The sequence below is a fragment of the Colius striatus genome, chromosome 6, assembly GCF_028858725.1.
Source record: "Colius striatus isolate bColStr4 chromosome 6, bColStr4.1.hap1, whole genome shotgun sequence".
Taxonomy (NCBI): domain Eukaryota; kingdom Metazoa; phylum Chordata; class Aves; order Coliiformes; family Coliidae; genus Colius; species Colius striatus.
The window spans coordinates 4955642-4977696 of record NC_084764.1 but is presented as its reverse complement, the minus strand read 5'-3'; the positions used below and the strand labels follow the sequence as shown (position 1 = coordinate 4977696).

Genomic DNA, 22055 nt, shown 5'->3' with positions numbered 1-22055 from the left:
GTCACAGGCAGCTCTCACGAGCACTGGGGAATACTTCCATAGCCTCAGCATCTGGGCTGTAATCGATGTTATTGATAGGCGTTTCCAAACGCCTTTTGTCGTGGCGGTGAGGCAGCGAGCGATCTGAGAGAGGTATTACCGACGTTGTGGTGTTTTATAACCTCCTTCGGTGGTCTCTGGTGAGTGCTGTAGTCACAATGCCATGCTGCCCTGGAGAATGTCAGCTCGACAAAACAAGTAAATTAGAAGCGGAGAAATGAGAGGTAATTAGGGGAGGAAAGTGGGATTCTGCAGCACAAGGGCTGCAAATGCCTCGGCTGTGGTAGCTGGAGAAAGAAAGCGGCGCTACTCTTCCACCATCCAAAAGTGAACAAAGAGTTAGAGATTGTGAGAAGCCTAATCCTCAATGGGTTCACAAAGTGAAAATCTGCAAGACCCTTAAGAACAGAGAGAGTTATGCTTGATCTTCTCTGAGCAGTTCCCTCTTGCCCACCTGTGTTAGAGCAGGTACACGTAGGCTGGTACACAGAAAACACCCTTGCACAGGACAGTCCCTTTTCCTGTCCTTGCAAAGCCATCTCATGGGTGACTGGCTCCTTCCCAGTGGCACAGCCAGGGCTCAGCATGCCTGCCAGAGGGTCTGGGGTCTCGGGCAGTAGCACACCGGGATTTGTGTCCCGTATCAGGAGGAGATCACATGCAGGTGAAGTGGTGGTTTTCTCAGTTGGTGGAGACTGGAGCTGAAGGAGAACAACTCCTCTTCCTAGTTTGGAACAGATAACTTGCCTGGGGTGGCTTGAGAAGTTTCTAGACTTCAGTGTAGATTTTCTGCCTGGTGCGTTTGTACAAAATACAAAGCAGTTAGCTTGTAACTTTAGCTGATAGCAATGCTTGCATATCACACAGCAAAAACTGGTGACCAGCAACTAAAACAATAGAACTATAGCAGTTTTTAACAGTAGCAGGAGGGGGAAAAAAAGACTATACACCTAAGGACTAATAACAAGAATGTCTGGTGTAAGCTGAGAGGGGTGAGGGAAGAGAAGGGTTACAGTATGTTAGTTAACTAAAGAAATTGCTTGTATACCCTATCAATATCCTGACAACCAAATGCAATCCTAGGTTGTATAAGGCAAGCTGTCCCTCTGGGGAGAAGGTGGCTTTGTCAGTTCTCTGAGGCTGGCATGTAGGTAGAGAGAGAAGGGCTTCTGGGATGGTGGGGGCAGTGGAGAACCCATCGTGTGCACGAGGACTAGAAGCTTGTGGCTTGTTTAATCTAGCAAAACAGAGGCTGAGAGGAGATATGAAGGCTCTTTATAAATACATCAGAGGAGTAAACACCAGGGAGGGAGAAGAGCAATTTAAACTGAAGGACAACATTGGCACAAGAGGAAAATGGGTATAAATGGCCCATGAATAAATTTAGGCTGCAAATTAAGTTTCCAAGCAAAAGACCAGTAAGACTTTAGATCTCCAAGTACAAGTACTGGGGCAAATAACCTGTTTCTAAGATAGGCCTTGGTTACTTATTTGAGCATTAAATTGTGTGCATAGCTGTGGTAAACTGTGGCACCTCTGCTACCTTACCTGACAGTGGGGGACTAAATAGGAGTATCCTGGGGGGTTATACTCATATATATGAGGGAAGATCAGCCTGGAAACAAAAAGCAGCCTTCATACTTGACACCTCCAGAATCAGAGACATCATATGTGTAGCCTGTGTGCTTCACAGTAATTTCTGCTGCTTAATTCTTTGTAATTAAAAAGAGCCCCCAAGTAATATGCCAGACCCTGAAAATGATGGACTTAAAGTAAAACTACTTGTATTTACCTAACCAGCTACAACAAGGTCCTAATTTATAAGAGCAGCCTGTTTTCTCAATGCTTAGGACTGCTTAAAAGCTGGGAACAGCTCAGATGCAGGTGTTAACAGCTCTTAACGTCAAGCCTAAAATTGTCATGTGTGCACAGTGAAAAATTTCCAGGCAGCTTTAACTGCAGCTGATGTTTCACCACCCAAAGCCAGTGACAAGCCTGTTCTGAGGCAACATATATCTTCACCGCATCAGTGACTCTGGAAATTGAGAAGTGATCTCTGTGTGGTCTACCTTTCTCTTGTTTGATAGACTGGTTTGGGGTTTTTTTTTTTCTCCCTTACTGTAGCATTTAAACCGAAGTCTGTGTGTCTCAAAGCAGCAAACTACTTTAAAAGAAGCAGTTTGGCAGTGCAGAACATTCTGTTGTTCACCAGAGGTAACCACACCGTGAAGCATTGACCAGAATACAATATATACAGTTTGGATCTATGCCATACATTTCAGTGGATGACAGAAGTATGGATTGAGGTGATGTTTATGCCAACAAAAGGTTTTTGTCTACACAAACAGCATCCATATACTACAGATTTGAGTTTTTAGCAGCTGCAGACAGGTAATGCCTTACATTTCTTCTCTAAACCTCCTTCTTACCAAATACTTACCCAAGTGTTGTAGGTCAGGAATGAAGATAGAGAAGGTTGTAAGGAGGTGGAGTGGAGTAAAATTTCAAAGCCTGTCTAAACTTGCTATTCCTTGACTTTCTAGCATGTAGGGCAGTTGGGGGTTAAGTGGCTGAGCTGTGAATTTGCAGCCTTTTGCTGGCTGGATTTGCAAAACTGAAGGATTTTTGCTTTGATTAACAGGATAATTAGAGCTGTATTGTAAGCATAAGCATCACTGAGCTTTTCAAGTACTCATTTCTTGCCTGCACCTCAGAGACTCACCTCAATCCATAATTCTGTGCAGAGCAGACCCAGGGTGTCCATGTAAAGACCTCCCGTGCACTCAGCCCGTGCCTCTTCCCTGCCCTGCATTCAGCTCCCCTTTGGCAATGGTGCAATTTCATAGCTCCTGGATGGGTTGGGTTTTTTTCCAGGTTGCTGTCAGTCAGCTTAAAAAGTTCTCACTGAGGTCATTAATGCAGTGGAGTCGTGTGAGCTGTCAGGGCTGGGGTCAGGAAGCCATCAGCCTCCATGACACCGGGGGACAGAGGAGAGGAGACTGTTGGCATTACAATGGGGCTGCTTGGATGCTGCTCCCTGTGCTGACCCGACAGCGGTCCTGGATCTTTGTCCTCTTGTTCCCTCTGCTTCTCCTTTCACAGTGGAAATCAGTCCCACCAAGCGAGTCTTAACTTGCAATGAAGTCTTCATAGTTAAGCTGCTGACTCCAGAGGAAAACTGAAATCCTCATCAATCATTTTACCCATACCGTAGCTCTCAGTAGGCAAATTTTCTGCTGCCACTCTGCATCTGCTGTCACTCTTGAATCTTTTTGCAAAGTGCCCGTTTGGTAGCTCCAGCCTGTACACTGAACTCGAGAGAATTCCCAGTCTGGCTTCAGGCATCTGTGCCCTTCTGAGTTTCCAAACTAAATTAATTACTTCATAAGTAACGAACTGTTCAACCATGATCCTTGAGCAGGAGAAGCGGTGGGCAGGGGGTATTGCTCTTTGCTAGCTGAGCAGGCTCAAACATGAACTGGGGGATGTCCCAGAAAATTAAATAGGTGGCACAACGCAGCTTGTTTAGCCCGAATCAACTTTAAATCAATCAACATTAAATCAATGCTGATTCTGCTTTTGCAGGCCTTGCATTGTAGCTAAACGTCAACTTAAGACACTGAACCTAAAAGTTTGCAGCCCATGTTGGGATGTTAGTGGACACCTTCTGAAGTTTGTCAGGACATGTGGCATTTCATCCAGGTGGTTACTCCCATTCTGAGGCAACTGGGCATCTTGAAAACTGCTGATGTTTTCTGAGATCAGCTTCAGTCTTCCTAGCCACGTTGTATTATTTCCAGACCTAACCGCTGCTTTTCCATTTCCTGCTGCTTATGGAAGGAAAGTTTGGTGTTCCAGAATGTATCATCTCAATGGAAGTTAATGCCCAGAACAGCTTCATTCTCCATGGAGACCCTCAATGTGTTGTGGGGCAGAGGAGGCAGGTGAAGGTAGAAACGAGTGGCCTCCAGCACGGCCCGTGTCTGTGCAGCAGTTCAGTCGCTTTCCTGGCATTCAAGACCAGCTGGACTGAATACCTAGAAGTGCTGCTCCAGACATGCCAGCTCTGTCTCGGCTCCTGGGAAGCTCTGGTATGTAGAATCCAACCGTCATCAGGGCTTGCCATAAGGATAAATTTGCAAGCAGGCTGTTTTTTTGGCTGTTGCTGTAGCAGTCTCTGAAAAGAGCCCTTCTTTCTGTCTTCCCTCTGCCTCCCTTTCAGAGACATGACCAGTGTTTTCCACAAATGGAGAAGTTTACAGTTCCCCACACATCTCAGTCCCTGCCAGAAACGTCGTTTTCAGTTGCCACAGCAACAACTTAACGAATTTTTAAAGCCCCTGCCACTGGCCAGGCCTCTGCCCTGTTTGTTCTTCCTTGTGTGTTTCCCCAGCACCGTGCGAGGCTGCCGAGGCAGTGACTGAGGGCTCTAATAACCCAGTAATGGATCCAATTATGGCCGTTAGTGCTTCTGTGGAGAATACATGAATAAGTAAATCCGTGCATAAGGATGAAAGAGTGTGTTTTTAAAGCTGCCTGAGCAGTCTCTGGGAGTCGTGGCCATGTTGGTCTTGCCAAGCCCTGGTGCAGGACAGGAGCTGAGGACTCAGCAGCCACACAGCTCCCCTCTAGACCGCTCAGGCCCACAGGCTCGTTGGGAGTTGTTATGTGGTCACTACCTTGTGGCCATTGACTTACAGGCATGACCTCATACCACAACCATTTGTGTTTGTTGCAGTTGCACTTCAGGTGCCTCTACGGGGCAGGAAGGTGCTGGGGTGTCTGCTAACAGGGCCTCTGTGTTTGCTGGCAGCCACACACACAAGAAATAGTGTTCCACTTTCATTAGAAAGTGTCACCATGTTCACATGGCTATGGGGGCTGTGGCTGGGAATGGACTGTGCAGGACAGAAAAAGTGCTGGCAATCTTCTGCAGGAAAAGTTCCACTCTGGGTGCTGTTCCATCAGTGCAGGATCTTCCTTTCTTCCCCATCTTCTGATAGCACAGAGGCGCCCAACCTCACCCATCTGTCCCCCATGGGGGAACACATCTGTGGTCTTCTCTCATCCAGCAGTTCATCTGACAGGGAAAGGTGTCCTCTTTTGTTTCCAGGGGTTTCCTTCCCTATCTACCTTTTCCTAGCTGAGAGGTAGGAGAATCAATGCCTTTTGGACAGCATGTGGCAGATTTTCTGCTGAGGGAGGTGGCAAATCCTGAGTGTCTTGGTGCTGGCTTCTCAGCTGACAGAAGGGAGCTGGCAGGGCAGGCGTCTGAGCAGGAGAGGCTGGCTGCAGAAGACTTTTCAGCAAGCCATGCTGTTCCTTCTCCTGTTCAGTCATACTCCAAGATTCAGGCAGTGAGCTTGTTGCTCCCAAAGTTGTTTGTACACACTCATGGAATTGTTTTGGTTGGAAAAGACCTCTAAGATCCTTCTTGGCCACCTGGGCACACTGCTGCCTCATGTTCAGCCCCTGTCAACCAACACTCCCAGATCCTTCTCCTCCAGACAGCTTTCCAGCCCCTCTGCCCCAGCCTGTAGCATTGCCTGGGGCTGTTGTGGCCCAAGTGCAGGACCCAGCCCTTGGCCTTGTTGAACCTCATACAATTGGCCTCAGCCCATCACTCCAGCCTGTCCAAGTCCCTCTGAAGAGCCCTCAAGCACCAATTCCAAATGTTGTGTGCAACCAACCAGGAATCCTTACACTTGTTCTAGCTACTCCTCCCATTGCAGTCACTTTGCCCCAGAGCCCTTCAGTTGCACAGCAGCTCTGCCTGGGTTTATTTCTCTGATGCTCTCAGCATATCTCTGTATGGACTGGGACAAACTTGTGTCAAAGACCATGGTGGTAATTGCGCAAATTGCCAGACTTCCGTGCTTTATGGAGGAAGGGCTGGTGAATCTCCTGAGCAAATCAGGTCAGTGGTCCTTGGGAGTGTAAAGCTGATGGTCTTCCATTAGTGTTCAGAAGATAAGAGCGAGGTGTGAGAGAATCAGCATGAGCTCTTTCTGAATTTACTGTTTTCTGGAGAGCTGCTTTACAAATCAGCCTGTGAGAAGCAGGCTGCGAAAGGCTGACAACACATCTGTTATTGGATGTAGATGTCCCCGTGAAACTCGAGATTCATTTCTACACACTACATGCTGGTTCTCTGTAGCCTTTCTTTCTGAAGTGGGGTCTCATTTTCCAGCCCTACAGGCATTTGCAGTATTAGCTTGCTGTTTGTTAGCTGCTGGAAATCTGAAATACTAGAGTAGGAATTACAATTTGGAAGAGGCTGCTGAAAGCAGTTTCTGGAGTGTCAGCCCATTTTACGTATAGATCTGCCCACGTGATCTAAGGCCAAAGAGAAGTTTCAAGTACTCTGCAAAATAAGAGACTCTTGGTCATCTCCCAGACATCAGGCAGGCTGAGAAGAGAGTTAAAGGAGGGCTCATCTCCTGCCTGCTCAGCTGAAAGCTCCAGGAAAAAAAGAGTGATTCTTTCCCCCCTCCACCTAGCTGTGTCACAGGAGAGCCCGTTTCTGTTATGCATCATTAATCTGAGTTTCTAATAGCACTAACAGACTCTGAACTTGGTCAACAGAGAAGTTAACAACCAGTTTGCCAGAGTCCTAACAGTTGATCACTTAGCCTTGGTTATTAACTGCAGGCAAGGACCAGTTTCTGGGAGATAATTGGGGTCATAAACAATAGCTGTGTAATGGGAGACTGGCCCATAGGAGAGGGACTAAACATATTCAGCTGCAAGAAACTTACTGCTTTTGGATAGCATCCAGGTGCTGCCATCAGCCAGCCAGGGTTCAGCCAGCCAAGTTGTTGCTGTAGGGGAAGAGAAGCAGTTAGTGCTAAGGAAACAGCATCTATCTGTGCTCAGGATGGCCCCTAGCTGGAAAGGGGCTTGGATGTGGGCACGGGAGGCTTAATAAAACTCAAGCAGGAATCTGGAAGATGCAGATTGGAGACTAAATGTCTTTCAGTCCATCTCAGAGACAGGACTCGGTGTTTAGGAGTGGTAAGTTCTGCAGCCTGGGTTGGGGTTGGTGGTGGGTTTTCCAGGTTGAAGGTGTCTTAGGGTTGAAGTGGCCCCCTTGGGTTGTTCTGACTGACTGGCTAACAGGGCTGTAAGTGTCCTGCTGCCACACAGTGTTTGCTTGAGCAGATGGGTGCTTGTGCACAGCGGGCGTGAAATGTGTGTGGCAGGGTCTCCTGGGCCATTTGGGCTCTGCTGTAAGGGTTTTCTGCTTGGAATTCCTTCAGATGGAGTTGGTTTCTTGCTATAAAAACAGTCCAGAAAAGCACCATTAAGAGCTAAGAGGGTGTTTAAATAGAAAGGCTTTTTGTTTGTACTTTTCTAAAGTAAAACCCGGTTTCTGACTCCTGAGCCTGTTAAGGATCCGTACTGAGGACACAACATGCACAGGGCTTCTCCAGGCCGTGCCAAGATGTTTGCTTTCAGTGGAGAGCTTGTTGAGACTTGGAAGATAACTTGATGGGATTTCTGATGTGGCATCAGACTGTGATTAGATTCGTGTCACTCCAGTCATTCCCTGTATGCATCTGATTGGAAACAAAGGGAGGAGAATAAAGGTGCAAATGAGTTTCTGTAATGATTGCTTTAGCCAAGCTAGAGCGTGGCATGTTGGCACTAGCCAAGCTAGAGCGTGGCAGGTTGGGATCTGGAGTTCCTGAAGGGTTTATCCTGTCGAGAATGAGGGGAGCATGTGCATGCATGAGGAGTACAGGGCAAGCTGGGCATCCTGGGGAGAAAGCTGGGCAGGTACCTGACATACAGATCCCATAGCTTTGTCCTGTGGGACTTAAAAGCACCCTTGGATACTCCCTCATTTTTAAAGGACTCGATCATTCTGCCCTGTTGCTTCCCTTGTGTACAGAACTGCAGAGGAAGATTGGAAGGAGAGTTTGTGGAGGAGTGTCATGTTGCCTTTTATTTCCCAGTAGCAAAAGCATGACAGCATTGCCAGGCTAGGCTGTGTCACAGAATCAAAACAGTAAAAGTGTGAAGAGCTGAAGGGCTGCTGGTGGTGTGCAGCTGAATTATTTCCACAGAGCCCTTTGCTCTGGCAGCAAAGTCTGGCTTTACTTGGCTTTGATTTAAAACAAGTGGGTACCAGAGAAGGGCAGTGATCCTGGTCTAAGGGTTTAAGGTTCTCTGGGCTTTCAGCCTTTCCCAGCACATCTGTATCCCAGTCAGGCACACGGGAGGGTTTTCAGCAGTTGGTGAAGTGAATGAGAGCAGAAGCATTAGCAGTATTTCTGATACTGGTCTCACATGAAATCCCTGCTGTGAACTGGGTTCACCAGGCTGAATGGATGCCCTTGGCTTTAGAAGGGTCCGGCTGAAACTGGTGGGAGGTTGTTGGACATTTCCCCTCCTGGTGCTACAGGGGTACACTGCAGGCTAGAAACTCCTGAGGAGAGCTAGAAATGGAGCTGGGAGGGAATCGGCTCTCTGCCTGCACCCACTGCCATTCTGGTACTTTATTGTCAACCAGGCTTCTCCAGGCAGTGACAGGGAATACCCTGAGCTGGAGTCAAGACTGACTCAGGAGAAAGCCAAGAGGTGAGAGGGCCTCCCCTCTTTCAGATGAAGCAGAGCCTGTTTATCACTGCTTGGCAGTGAGGGCAAGCAAGCTTAGAGACCTCCCAAGAGGAACTGAGAGTACAGGGCTGGGCCGGTGGCTGCACCAAGGAGGTGAGCAGGAGTCTCTCTTATTCTAGATAATCCTCCAACTATATGAAGCACTAATCTCAAAGAGAGACCTAGATATCCCAGCATCTCCGAGAGCCAGACTAGACCCTGGCTCTGTAGTGTCAAAGAAGAAATCCAGTTTACATGCAAGACCAGGCAGAGCCCTTCAGCAACCACTGGGAAGCTGAGTGTGCCTGGGATCCCTGCTGTGCTGGATTGAAATCAGCCCTGGAAAGAGCAAGAGACGTGAATATGGAAGGAATTGAAGGGAACTGTCACACTCCAGGCTTCACATTCCCAAGCATCAGCCCTTTGTGCAGCACAGAGGAGGAGTCTGGGCAGCTTAGCCCTACCTCTCTCTAGTGTCTAATGTCTAATGTCTGCCCCTCTCCAAAGAGACAGGCGAGGGGACCTGGGAAAGGTTTGGGCATAGAGCTGGGATGTGATGACTGGGGCTTTTTCACCAGGGCAGTGTGAGTGTGAGGCATAGACGGGTCCTGTCCTTCCTTGTTCAGCCTGGCTGTGGGGGAGGGATGCTCTGCCTGCTCATCCCTTTGTTCCCAGAGGCTGCATACCTGCCCACTCATGGCTGCAGTTCTCTCCCCTTGACAGCTGAGATGGGGAATGAGTTTTTGAGCCTCTGCCATTGAACACCTACCACCAGCAGAATAACAAAGGCCCTATCCTGCCCGTTGCTGGCATGCTGAAGCGTGAGCAGGCAAGCATATCCATGCCTCCTCAGTAAATCCCCAGCTCAGCTGCCTCTGTAGCACACAGTTTTTAGCTTAACTGCCTTGTTATCCTTTGGATGGGCAGAAAGACTCCTGGATAGCCTCTGGGATAAAAGGGTCATTTCTCTGAGTCAAAAAAAGCTTCACGCAGACCTTAGGTCAGTTACAATTTGTGGCTTTGCTTTTTGAGCCACCATCCATGTTTTTTTCTCCAGTTCCTCCATGTGCCTTTGGGAGAGGTGGGGAGCACATAATCAGAAGGAATGGGGAATTTCTGGCTTCCTCACTGGTGCCAGCCATCCTGCTGGAAAGCATCAGTATCCATTGCTCAGCTGCTCCAGGAGTGGGAAGAGGAAATGCCTAAACATGAGTCCTCCCCTATTAGCAAGGCAGGATATGTTCCCAACATTCCTGAGAGAATTTTTGGATAAATGCAGGGGGATCTCAGCTGTAAAATGCTTGAGTGGCCATCACATGTTTCCATAAGGTAGAGAGACTAAGCCTTCAGTAATAAGGTGGCAGTGTACACGAGATATTCACGACAGCTGGTGAAGGAGCAAAGCTGTCTGACCATGGCAGCTTGGAGAGCACCTTCCTGCTGGTTAGCTGGGACTGTCTTTGACTCCCATGCCCCATCCCAAACTGCTCCTGGGACCAAACTTCAGGCATCTTTAGGTAGTTGTGAACAGTTGGCAGTATTGTGGGAAGGACTTGTAGCCTCACTGGACAGAGGAGGTTTAGCCGAGTCTGCCTTTGTTTAAAATCCACTGGGTAGCACTAGAGCATGGAAGGAATTTCTTCCATAAGCTTGGATTACGTTATTTACTCTCCATTGTTTGTAGGGGCCTCGTGGAACCATGAAAATGACCTTTATTTCTCTATGGATTTTGTCCTTTTTCATTTTACAAATATTGATTATTTTTTGCCTCCTGTGTCTCTATTGGAGCTGAATTAACAGGACTGTTGAAGAGTCTCTGATTCATTTGGAGGGTCTTTTTGTGCCAGGTACTATCATAAGCAGCTGAAAGCAGCTCAAGTGAAGAATGTGCAACCGCTGCTTTAGAATTGACAGAGGAGGTGATGTGCCCTGACAAGAGCTGAGCTAGCACGGGTCAAAGAGCAGGCTTAAAATGATGATCTCTTCAGCCTGGGTGCAAAAGCTAGGAAGGGCTGTTTGTAAGGAGTAAAGTTTTATGTCTGAAAGCTCTCCTCCTCAGACCATTAAATCTTGAGGCCTTGAAAATGGCTGAGTCTCTTGGATTATTTGAGTTCCACCCACCGATCCCCAAATGAGATCAAGACTCTGTACTCGCAGTCAGAAGTGATTTCTGTCCTTGTGAACCAAAGTCTCAGTGTCACAGTGAGGAGACTCCAGTAGAAAAAGGAGCCATTGGTGCAGCTTTACGTGCCCTCTCTTGCCAGGCTTTTAAGCAAGCCTCTTGGCTGATTCAAGGGCTTGTAGGTGGTGCCAAGAGTGGGAATGGAAAGCAGGCAGAGACATAAAGTTCAAACAAACCAAGCCTGATGGCCACTTGTGATGCTTTTAACACAAGTGAGAGGGAAGGTATGTAGCCCAGCTAATAGCTATCCCTTGCTGTTCATATTTGCCACAATGCACTGTTGTGTTTTCTTCTGCAGCACCCAAAGGTAGGCAAGGGTAGGGATGAAGCACCGCCGTGCATGGTTCTCTGGGGCAAGCTGCAATCTCATGCCTTTAGGGATCACCTCTCCACTCTGTCAGCGGCCTCAAGGCACCTTGTGGGTTTTTAAGTGGTGTGTGTGACCAGTAGCAAAAACCTGACCTCCTGCATGTATTCCACATAGAGAAAAAGAGATGCTGTGGTGGAGATAGAAATGGCATGTCCAAATTTCCTTCCTCCTGAACGGGCAACACCACTTGTACCTTTGCTCTGGGACTACCTCCTGGGCTCTGTGGTGGGAGAAGGTGTTTGCTTCAGCTGAGACAGGGAATCTCCTTTAGCCAGCTGTTGTACAAGCTGATGAAAGGGGCATATCCTCATCCTTAAGCACTGATGAGCTCTATCAGAAGGTGGTACACTCCAGAGGACTTTATCCCTATGTGCACTTCTTTCTCTCTGAGATGAGAGGTGAAGTACGCCAGTGAGAGCTGGGAGATTGGCTCTAAGAAGCACCTTGAGGCCAATCAATTAGTGCTCATTAGTTTCCTCTTTGCCAAGGGTGGACTTCTGCCTTTGCCAGCTTGCTGGGCTCGGCAGAGCTGGGACCAGCTCCTGCCTGCCAGCCCTCTCTCCTGCAGCCACACCGCCCAAGGCCAGGCAGGTGGAGAGGGAGCAGAGGAGATGGAGCTGTTGCCCATCAGGTCAGCAATAATGCCGAGAGCAGAGCTGGGTCTCCAGGCTCCTGCCTGATCCATGTCCTTTCTAGCAGGTGTTGTTGCCTATATCCTGCATTTTTCTAGAGCAGAAGGAGCAGGATCTGGGCTGTGGGCCATCCTGGTCTTCAGCATCGTTAGAGACCATGTCTCCAGAGTAGCTCAAGTCTTGTAAACCGAGAGGGGAAAGAAGGAATTAAGAATCAAAAGGATTCCAGGGTATCCTAGTTGAAGGGGACTCTGGCTGTTCTTTTATAGACTGTTACAGCCATATAAAAGCAGTATTTCTGGATCAAGAGGACAGTCATCTTCTGCAGGAGGGCAAAGCAAAGGAACTGCTGATTTTTTTCAGGCGTGAGAAAGCCATGTCAGGGCAGGTCTTGGCTCCGGTATTCAGCGTGCTTGGGGAGTGAGTTTATACTCCTCCTCCAATTAGTCTCCCTTCTTGCAAAGTGAAACAATTCAACAGAAAGAGTGAAAGTGGCCTTCAGCTGGCTGCTTGGGCCATTTAGCAGCGGTGGGGGGGGAAGGGGGATGTGAGGCTGGGGAATGCCCTTGGGCTGACTCAAGACTGCTCAGATGCTTTACCCTCACTAGCTGCTCTGAGGCCTCCCCAGTTCTCTTTTCAATGGAAGCTTCAACAATACCATGTCTTTACAAGCCATTTCTGTTTCACTGGCGCGATGCTTCCCAACAAAACGAGTCAGAAAGCTCCCAACCTCACACTTCCAGAGTCAGAGCTTCAGCAGCCTCCCCCCGAAGGCTCAGCTGAAGAAAAACAAGCCACTTGGTATCACTGTTCATTTACCCTCCTGAACCCTGTCTCTCAGTGCTGCAAGGTAGATGCTTCAGCAGTTAATGCTGCTCCTGGGGCATGTGCAAGGAACAATTAAAGCTCATTGTGCCAGTGAAGAGCCCTGGGGTGAGAGCCGGGCTGTGGAGACAGCTGCCCCCGTTTTGCTGTGTGCAGCAGCTTCCCCAAACAATCCTGTTGCAGAGAGAGGCTGATACGTCTTGCTGATTGCAGAGCTGAAGTTTAAAACTCAAGGGCTCAAACTCAATGTGGCATTTCTAGGCTTTTTGCTGGTGGCAACCGTCTTGGTTTGAAGCGTTGAGCGCCCGAGCGGGGCAGGGCTGGGGAGAGCACAGCTGCTGAGCCATTTCCAACCAGCTGCAGCATGGGACTGACGGCAGGAGCAAAGGATGAGCGTTTAAAAAGCAAACACTGCCGAGTGCTCCTTTTAACACTTTGCCTGTAACACTGCAGGATCTAGATCTTTGATCCTGAAATGACAGAAAGGGTGTGAACAGCACTTCCTTCATCTCAGGCATAAGTGCTCCCTGCAGCTGTGTCGCGCTAAGCCATCTCCAGCTGTAGGCAGGAGGCTTGGAGGAAGGTGGTGCCAGCCATTCCCTGGAGAAGGGTCCTGCTGTGTGGTGCACAGCGAGGTTTCATTTGTGCCCAGCAGCCAGAGTGATCTCTGCCTGCTTCAGCTGCTTGTGTTAAAAGCAGAGCGAACGTATTGCCCAAACAGAAAGTCTCAGCGGCAGGATAAACTCGACTGAGCTTCACAACAGCGGGCTGGTTTGTGTGGGGAGGGGGGCAAGTTTTTCTCCATGCCTTTGTGACTTGTCTGGGAACTGGAAACCTCTCCAGAGATAAATTGGAAGTTGTCATTGGCGTCTCTGCTGAGAATGTCAACAGGAATCTGTCAGCGCCCGTCACGACGACACAAACACAATTTCCTCGTTTAAAGCCCCGCACCAACTGTACCTAATTAACCTTCATGTCAGCACAGCAATACGAGGAACTGGGGATCATTAACTTCAGCCTCACTTTGTGGAAGGGGGAGAGAAGCAGCTAGTGCCAGCCCCATGTGTTTCAAATTGAGGTAGGCTCAGAAAAATCACAAGGTTAAAAATAACAGTGGTCCATTTGGGGTTCTCAGAGCCTTCAGAGTGCACTTGAGTCAAACTTTCAGGCTCTTTTTTCTGCAGGAAGCATCAGGATGGGAAACTTCTCTCCCACATATGCTTTTTTTTTTTGTGACTCAACAACCAAGGCTTTTAGGAGGTTGCACCTTCTTAATCACAGTGGTGCAGAGGCTGTAAAGGTCAGAGCAATTTGCTCAGTGTTGCTTAAAAATCAGCTGGGCAAAGCTGGGACTGGACTGTGTGAGTAGCTGACCCTCCACCCTTTGCTTGTTCCTCCACACCAAACATTTTCCTAGGTGGGGGAACCTGCCCTAAATCCACCAGTGGTCACTTAACAGCTGCCAAGAGCTGTAACTCAGGTTTGAGGTAGTGACCTCATCCCTTCCTCTCACGTCTGCTGAGGGACAGGCTGGTGACATTGGCTGTTGATGTTTTTGTCACTGAGGCAGCCTGGCTCCTTTCCCTGAGGCGCTGCGGGGATGGATGGAAGGGTCTTAAAGCTGCAAAACCAGTGCTGCTCCCTGACACTACTTTCTTGGCTTGGGGCTGTTTTTATAAGTTTAGTAGGAAAGAGCAACTTGTGCAAGTCCTTTTTAAAGTCAAGAGTCCTGCCTGCCTGTCAGGAGGGGCCAAGGGGAACAGTAAGGCCTGCGCCATTGCTGCTGGGCACGGGCACAGGCCTTCGCTTGGTCTTGCCAGATAAATGAGAGGCAAGTCCCCACGGCACACAGAGTTGTATCTGTTATTACTGACAAACTGATGTTGCTTCTTCATCAAGTCATAGATGGCCGCCAGGGTCAGATGAGATGGCCTGGGTTTGTCTGGAGCACCAGCAGGCAGGACCCCTGCTCTGGAGAGAAGCCAGTGGGGATGGCAGAGGTCTGTGGCCGAGGAGGAGATGCAGTGTTCATACATGAGTGTGTTTTGTTCATCTCTTTTTCCCCTCCTTCTTTCTGCCCTAAGCTGACACGGGGGTGAAGCGAAGCTGAACGGACCCTTGAAAAGGCCAGGTCATTGATGGAAAGGAAAAAGGGCTTGGCAGATAGTGAAGAGCTTTCATGAGCAGCATGGGCTGTGGCCGGCTCCAGGGAACAGAATTGTTCTCTTGCTCGGGCTGTGCAGTCTGTCTCTCTGATGATTTTGTGTAGTTCATCTCTGCTGTCTGTCTCGCCCTTAATCTGGGCTCCTCTGTGCCAACAAAATGCTTAGCTCACTCCATTGTCTGAGAGACTAATTTGCACTGTAAATCTGATGCTTATCTTACATGACAGCTTACTGTGGGGTTTATAGCAGTCCTGAAGATAAACTAACTGGGGATGGCTAGAAAGCTTTTGACACATCATCTGGAGTATGGAACAAATATAACCCATTTCAGCTGGCTGGTAGGTTAAGATGTGGCCTCGTGGGGTTGGGGTCACAAGGGATTTCTCTTTCTCATCTCAGGTCTATTCAAACCCGACTTTGCATTTTTGGGAGTTTTGTTATTGTACCGCCTCTGTTCTGTCTGGAAGCAGTTAGAATGCTCCTGGAGCAGCCTCCCACCCTCCTTGGGCCAGCTCCTCCATCCTTCCTCCTTGCTACCTGTGGAGTTTAGGGCCATGAGAGTGGCTGCAGACCAGGTGCAGGCAGCGTGCGAGCACCAGTGCTCCAACGTGCTGCAGCTTCCTTGTCTCTGCCTAGCTTAATCAGAAAGAACCTTCGTCCTTGTCTTTCTTCATTAGTATTTCCTGACACTTTCTCCAAGGTGTTTTTACCTCTTTGCTGGCAGAGTAACATCCCTGCTCAATCTCATCTGCAGTTGCCTCCTCCTCTCTGGTCCCTGGGCTGTCCACCTGCAGGCATTCACATATCATCTAAGAGATTTTCACACTAGTGTTGTTAAGAGAGCTGGGCAGCTCTGGGGGCCTAAATCCTCCTAGAGACAGGTTCCAGGCAGCCTCAGCCACAGGTTTGCTTGGTGAGAGCCAGAAAGGTTATTGCTGCTTTGATACAGCTCTTGGTTCTGCAGCTGAGCACACCAGTAGGTGTTTAAATACCCAGAGCTTCTGCATTGCAGTCCTCTGGGACACAAAGGAATCTGCTTCCCCAGACAAGAGAATGGGAATACAGGGTCTGTCAGGAGGATGGAGCCAGGCTCTTCTCAGTGATGGCCAATGATAGGACAAGGGGCAATGGGGACAAGCTGGAACAGAAGAGGTTCCAAAGAAACACGGGGAAAAACTTCTTCCATGTTCAGGTGAGGGAGCACTGGCAGGGGCTGTGGAGTCTCCTTCTCTAGTGACATTCCAAACTCATCTGGATGAGTTCCTGTGTGACCTACTCTAGGTGGTCCTGCTCTGGCAGGAGGAGTTGCACTGGATGAGCTTTCCAGGTCCCTTCCAACCCTTAAGATTCTGTGATTCTGTGACCTGCCATCCTCAGAGGATGGTGTTCATTTGGAGGACTAGTCAAGAGTTTCACTGAGTCCTGCTTAACCGTTTCATGGATTTCTGAACCCCTCTGTTCTTCCTGCCCTCGGTCTGAAGACAGAACACAACAATGGCTGGAATGGATAAGCTGTGTGCAGCAGCTGGGGGAGGGAGGGGGCTGGCAGATGAACTGAGCCAATGTGTTTCAGTAGCCTTGAGGGAAAGGGGAGAAAAAACCCACTTAAGAGAAATAGTTGAGGTTCATGCAGGTGATCTGTTGTATACTAGGTAGAATTGAGGCTGCTTAGGCTACACCAGAAACTCTGTGCTGGCCCTTCTCAAACTCCATTCTGCTGCCCATGTTGTCAGACAGATGTGTAACCTAAGGCTTGTTCCAAGCCATTGGAGCTGCTGAACACCAGGCTCCTCACAGGCGCTGTCCTGAGGCCTGCCCAAGAGAGGAGCTCAGGGGAAAACAGATGACTCCAAAATGACTTCAAAATGTGCAGAGTTTTAGAAGAATCCAGGGCAAAACTACCCAGGAAAGGATCATCACATCACCCAACTCAGACCGCTGCCTAGTCTAGGTTAGTCTACTGTACACAGCCTCCTCTGAAGAAACTCCTTTTCTTCCCTGGCTAGAAATGGAGTCAGGGGAACCAATCCACCAATTTGAACCCAAAGACATCTTCATTTGTTTCCAAGAAGGCCTGGAAAATCCCCCTTTTCCCACAGATGCCAGAGTCCTGGGTGTGAGGAGCTGGCTGCCTGGCTGCCCTGGTGCTCGCAGCACAGGCAGCAGCTCAGATCCGTTTGGCAAGGTCGGGCTGTCCCTCCAGCCATGTGCATCCAGCACCCTGGGGCAGCTGGTGCTTTCAAGGATAAAATCTGCATCCTGCTGCTGCTGAGTGGTTTCTGTCAGACTTCTGGTTGGTTTGTTTAAATAGGCAAAGAAAAAAAAAGCTTGTTTTCCAGCAGCACTTAGAGACCTGACTGTGTCGTGTGACATGTGGACAAGGGGAAGATAGTCTGTGCTCTGAAGGATTCGCAGGATAGCTTGGCAGAAGGACACTGAACAGCAGCTGTGGGGAAGACACAGCATGAGATGAGTTAGTAAGAGGGAGAGGGAGATGTTTGCTTAGGCTGACGAGCTCTGATGTCTCCAGCAACCAGGGCACGCAGCGTGTGAAGGCCCCACAGTTGGGACACCCTGTCAGCACTCCCTAGGCCTTTGGAAATCCACTGCCTGCATGTATTGGCTCTAATCTGGGTGGAAATGAAAGTGCACAGAGATATCAAAGCGGGGTTTCCACGGAGAGCTTTCTGCTGCCTGAAATATTATTAACAATCAAGGAAAGACTGAAAGCCCTCCTGCTGCATCAGGCTGCACAACCTCTCTTCTCAGTAGGCAATGGGTTAGGAGGGCTGCTGCTGCTCCAGGGATGCTGTATTCCCAGCTGGCACTCGCCTGAGTTGGGGTTTTTTTTCCTGCCAAGATTGCTTTGTTGTGTTTTTGCAATTATTAGCAGCTCATCTTGCATACAGAACTGGTGGTGAATCACAGGCGAGGCTATCCAAAATCTCTCCCCCCACAAAAAGAGCAGCTCCTCCTTTTGCTGCCTGCACACACCACGGTTAGCTGCTGCAAAGGGAGAGGGTTGTGTGGAGGCTGATGGGGAGAGCTGTCAGCCTGGACTCCCGTGAGTAGCAGCTCGGAGTCAACGCTTCCCCGCCAAGCCCTGAGCGTTGCAGCTGTGATGGTGTGGGCAGGCGTGATGGCAGCTCAGGGGGTATCTCCTGCTGGCCTTGGTCCAGCTGGCACAGGTAAACCAGCAGTGACAAAGCATAGCAACCTAAGCACTGCCTTAATGCTATTAAACAGGTAGCTGAGCTCTCCAGAGGGCTCGTACAACCCGCCGTGACGTTTGCGGCTCTGTATCTCTCCTGCCCTTTGCTCTCGGCGCTGGCTCAGTTACAGCTCTCGCAGGCAGGTCTGTGCTGTGCCTCAGTCCCACGGCTGGCAATAGCCCAGACCTGCCTCCAGACGTGCTTCTGAGGACCTGCAGGCCACGCAAACCTCAGCAGGTGCCGGCTGCAGTTCGTGCCTCCCGTGCCTGCCTTAGTCCTTGTGGTTTACTGGCATTAGCCAACATGCAGGGGAGGGCCATCCCATCTCTTGGTAGTGGGATTCGCTTTGTGTTGCAACACTGAGGCTCGGGAGTTTGGGACTGTAACTGAGCCACCTTCTTCTTTCCCACATGGGCAATTCTGCTCCTAAGTCCTACCCTCCCAAAGCCCTCTGCTGCCATGCTGCAGGCCTGGTTCCTCCCTTCAGGCACCGAGAGGCCTGGGGCTGCAAGCCACTGCACTTAGAGGAGCATGACCTGTGGCAGACATCCCTCCTGGCTGGAGGAGGTGCGCAGGGAGAAAGCCTTCGGCGTGGCCACTGCTGACTTTCCCTCTGTCTCTCCCCGCAGATGCCAGCAAGGACCATCCGCAGCAGCAGGCGGGCGTGATCTGGAGAGTGACGGGCGGCCTGTTCAGCATCACCCGGGGAGCCGTGGGAGCCACGCTGGGAGGTGTCGCCTGGGTGGGCAGCAAGAGCCTGGAGCTCACCAAAACAGCCGTGAGCAGCGTCCCCGCTGCCGGCGTCGGACTGGTGAAGGGCAGCGTGTCGGCGGTGACCGGCGGCGTGGGAGCCGTGGGCAGCGCGGTCGCCAGCAAAGTCCCGTTCCCAGCGAAGAAGAAGGACAAGGCTGACTAATCCCCCTCACGGCTCCCTTCCTGACAGATCGACCTGCCCATACTCTCCCCAGACACAGCACCTCTTGGAGTGGGAAGCAGCCGCTTCAGGGAGGGTCAAGCACCCGAGCGGACTCCGGCTGCGGCCTGCTCAGCACCGCCTGCCTGGCTCAGAGCTCACAGAGCCCCTCTCAATGCCTTTCACTCCCATCACTTACTGGGAACCATCTTTACTCCCAGGGCTTTAAAGGCACCGTTGTCTCTGTCTTGCAGTTTCCTTCCTGCCTTCTTGTTCTTTTAAGCACAGAGGGGTGGGAGGGGGTGTCAGGCTCAATCTGCCTGGAGGTGGGGGAGGCAAAGGGGAAGGGGGAGGAACTGTGCCTGGCTTGAAGTGTGGGTTGTGTAGTCAAATTCAACTTCAGCTGAGAAGGCAGCCTCTGAAAAACCCCATCCCACAGCTCAGGGGGTTCTGCCTGGCAGAGAACTGTAGAAGAAAGTCCCGTTGACACAAAGGAGAGATACTGTGAAGAGGGGGCAGCCTCCCTCCTGCCCTGCACCTCTCACCTTTTTTTTGCAGGGCCCATCCCAGAAACTGCTCCCAATCACCTACTCCCTGGCTGAATTGCACTCTTCAGAGGAGGAACCCTCAGGCTCAGGAGAGCAGCTCTGGTGCTGGTGCCACGCAAGAGGAGGATATGTCCTGGGCCATCAGCTTCTGCACAGGTTTCTTTTGGTGAGAGGCAAGAGGGTGAAAGCTGCTGTATGTTCTCATGTGGGGAAGGAGCTGACAGTGGCATCTGCCAGACCTCTGTGATAGTGCAGCACAGGCAGTGATGGTCCACAGAGACACAACCTGGGCCTTTGGGTTCAACCCTTGAAGTCCTTGCAGTATCCTCATCTGCACCAGGGGCGTTCTGACTCTAGACCACACTGTCCCTCCACACACATCACTAGTAAGCATGAGTGTTCCCATATACCACCCAAATCCCGCTGCAGGAAGGTGTGGGATTGAGGCTGAGGGTGTTGCTTTTCCCCTGATCCAGCACCCTGGGAGCAGTTGCGTTGGAGAAAGCTTCCCCGACGGGCTATGCGTGCTCAGGGGGCACCAGCACCTCCTCCTCCACACACTGCTCCCGTGGCCCCAGCCCCCCTCAGTGTTGCACTAAACCCACCCACACTCTGTAGTGCCGCAGAAACCCAGACACCTGCATCCCTCCAGGACTCACAGCCATCCTCAGCCTGGCCCCTGATGCTCAAGAGGCCATGTGGCACCACCACACACACCCCCCTTCACCTCTAGGTCCCCTCTCATTCTGGGGATGAGGGAATCCACAGGCTGCACCATTAACCCCGCTGCTCCTGGCTTTGGCAGGTGGTTAGCCTAGGTCCTTAGGTGTCTGGCTACATAGGCAAGTGAAGCAGTGCTTGTGCTGTGTTTTATCAATAGGCATCTGTGTTAGCATGTGTCTAAGTGTCAGCCCACAGGCATGTCTTCAGCCAGGGAAACAAAACGGTGCCAGTGCCATGGAGGACTTTCCAGAGCCACCTTCTGCACTTCCAGCAGATAGCTTTCACGTGGGGTCCTGCTTAAGATCAACCCCTTGGTTTAGAGGATGTTTTCCCCTCTGTTACCCGAGAGTGTAGTTTATTGGAACCAAAGGGATGTGAAAAATGCCCTTTCTCCCATCGATGTGGTTTGTTTAGTCCCTGCTCTGTCTTTTGGACACTGAAGCCAAGTCCTCTGATCTTCATTTCCCACTGGAGGTCATCGTGCTTCCTGGCTGCTCTCTTGTGCTTAGGTCTCAGACATCAGGGAACATAGAAGTACAACCTTCCCCCCTCCCCCTCCATTGTGGAGGTTTTTTGGCTGAACGTTCTTGGCCTTGTGAAGCGCTTTTCCTTCTGCCCTTTATTCAATCCACATTTGGGGCCTGACGTCAGTCGCCGTGTCCCTGTGCCGGTCACGCCGGGCCTTGTCTCTCCCTGTCCCCCTCCCTGACTAGTCCCAGCTGTTTGCAGTGGCAACAAGTTGCTGATCTCCACAGTGTGTTACTCTTGATAGCGTGAGAGTGGTTTAACCTACATCTTTTGTTTCTGGAGAGGAAACAGCATTTGGTATGTGTGTGTGGATTTCCTCGCTTCGTCCCTTTTGTTCCGGTGAAGGCCGAGCTGACCTAGACGTGTCGGTTTCGTCCCTGAAGGCAGCGACTTCACAGAGGGATCAGGCCTTTCTGTGTGCCTGCACTTTGCTGGGATGCTCGTGGCAGCTGGCAAGGCCAGAACAAGTCTTGTCTGTTCTTCCTTTTGTCTCAAAAGCCCTGCAAAGCGTGAGGACAGTTTGCACGGCGTGGATCTCTGCTCGCTGCTGTCCCTGAGCACATCTCATTCCAGATCACAGGCTGCACCTGACGCCAGCTCTGACCCCAAACCTAAAAGCTGCGTGTGTGTAACTGGCTGTGTTGTCACCAGCCCTCTTAGAGAGATAGTTTCTTACCAATTGGGACAGAAGTTTCCTCCCTAACTGCCTCACAGGGGCCTTACTTCACCAGTCACCCCTGGGCTGGTGGGGGGAAGCTCATCATGCTTTTGGCTAACTAGCATTGAAAACGGGATGAAGGGGCACTAAGGAAGGCTGTAAGGGTCATGAGGGTTTCCCACCTTTTTATTTGAGCTCTTCTGTGTTGCCCTGGCAGTAAACCCTCTGTTTGTCTGGGCCTGCCGTTTCCTTGCAGGGACTGCCATTCTCCTTCCTGGAGAAGAGGCGTGAGGGGAACTCACAGCCCAGCTAACAGAGTACTCACGGACCATTAAGTGTAAAAAGAGGTGAAATTAGCAAGCAGGGGCAGAAGCTTAAATCTGCTCCAAAAGCAGGGCCTCCCACTGCTTAACAGGCATTCAGGAATACCTAACTGTGCAGGTACTTAACTGCAAGGCCTCTGGAAGAACATCGTGCTAGGCCTGCTTGGTTCATCCCAGTGACCCAGCCCCAGGCTGCTTTTCTGGGCTCTGGGTGCCAGAGCAGAAGGGAAACAGAGTGGATGTTCCCAGTCTAAGAGCAAAGATGCTTCCCAACTGCTTTGATTGCAGGACAGTGGGGTCTGGGTGGAATGGGGAAGCTGTCAGCTCCTGACAGAT

At 50.4% G+C, this 22055-nt stretch overlaps 1 protein-coding gene across 2 annotated transcripts in view; it reads left to right on the top strand.

Moving 5' to 3' along the window:
• LOC133625643 (transmembrane protein 263-like) overlaps window positions 1-19226 on the top strand; it is a 243476-nt gene extending 224250 nt beyond the window's left edge. For both annotated transcript variants that reach the window (XM_061998434.1, XM_061998433.1), the window contains one exon: window positions 18656-19226. In XM_061998434.1, the coding sequence (XP_061854418.1) occupies window positions 18656-18942 (287 nt within the window). In that variant the 3' untranslated portion in view covers window positions 18943-19226. The remainder of the gene's footprint in view (window positions 1-18655) is intronic.
• The last annotated feature ends 2829 nt before the right edge of the window (window positions 19227-22055 follow it).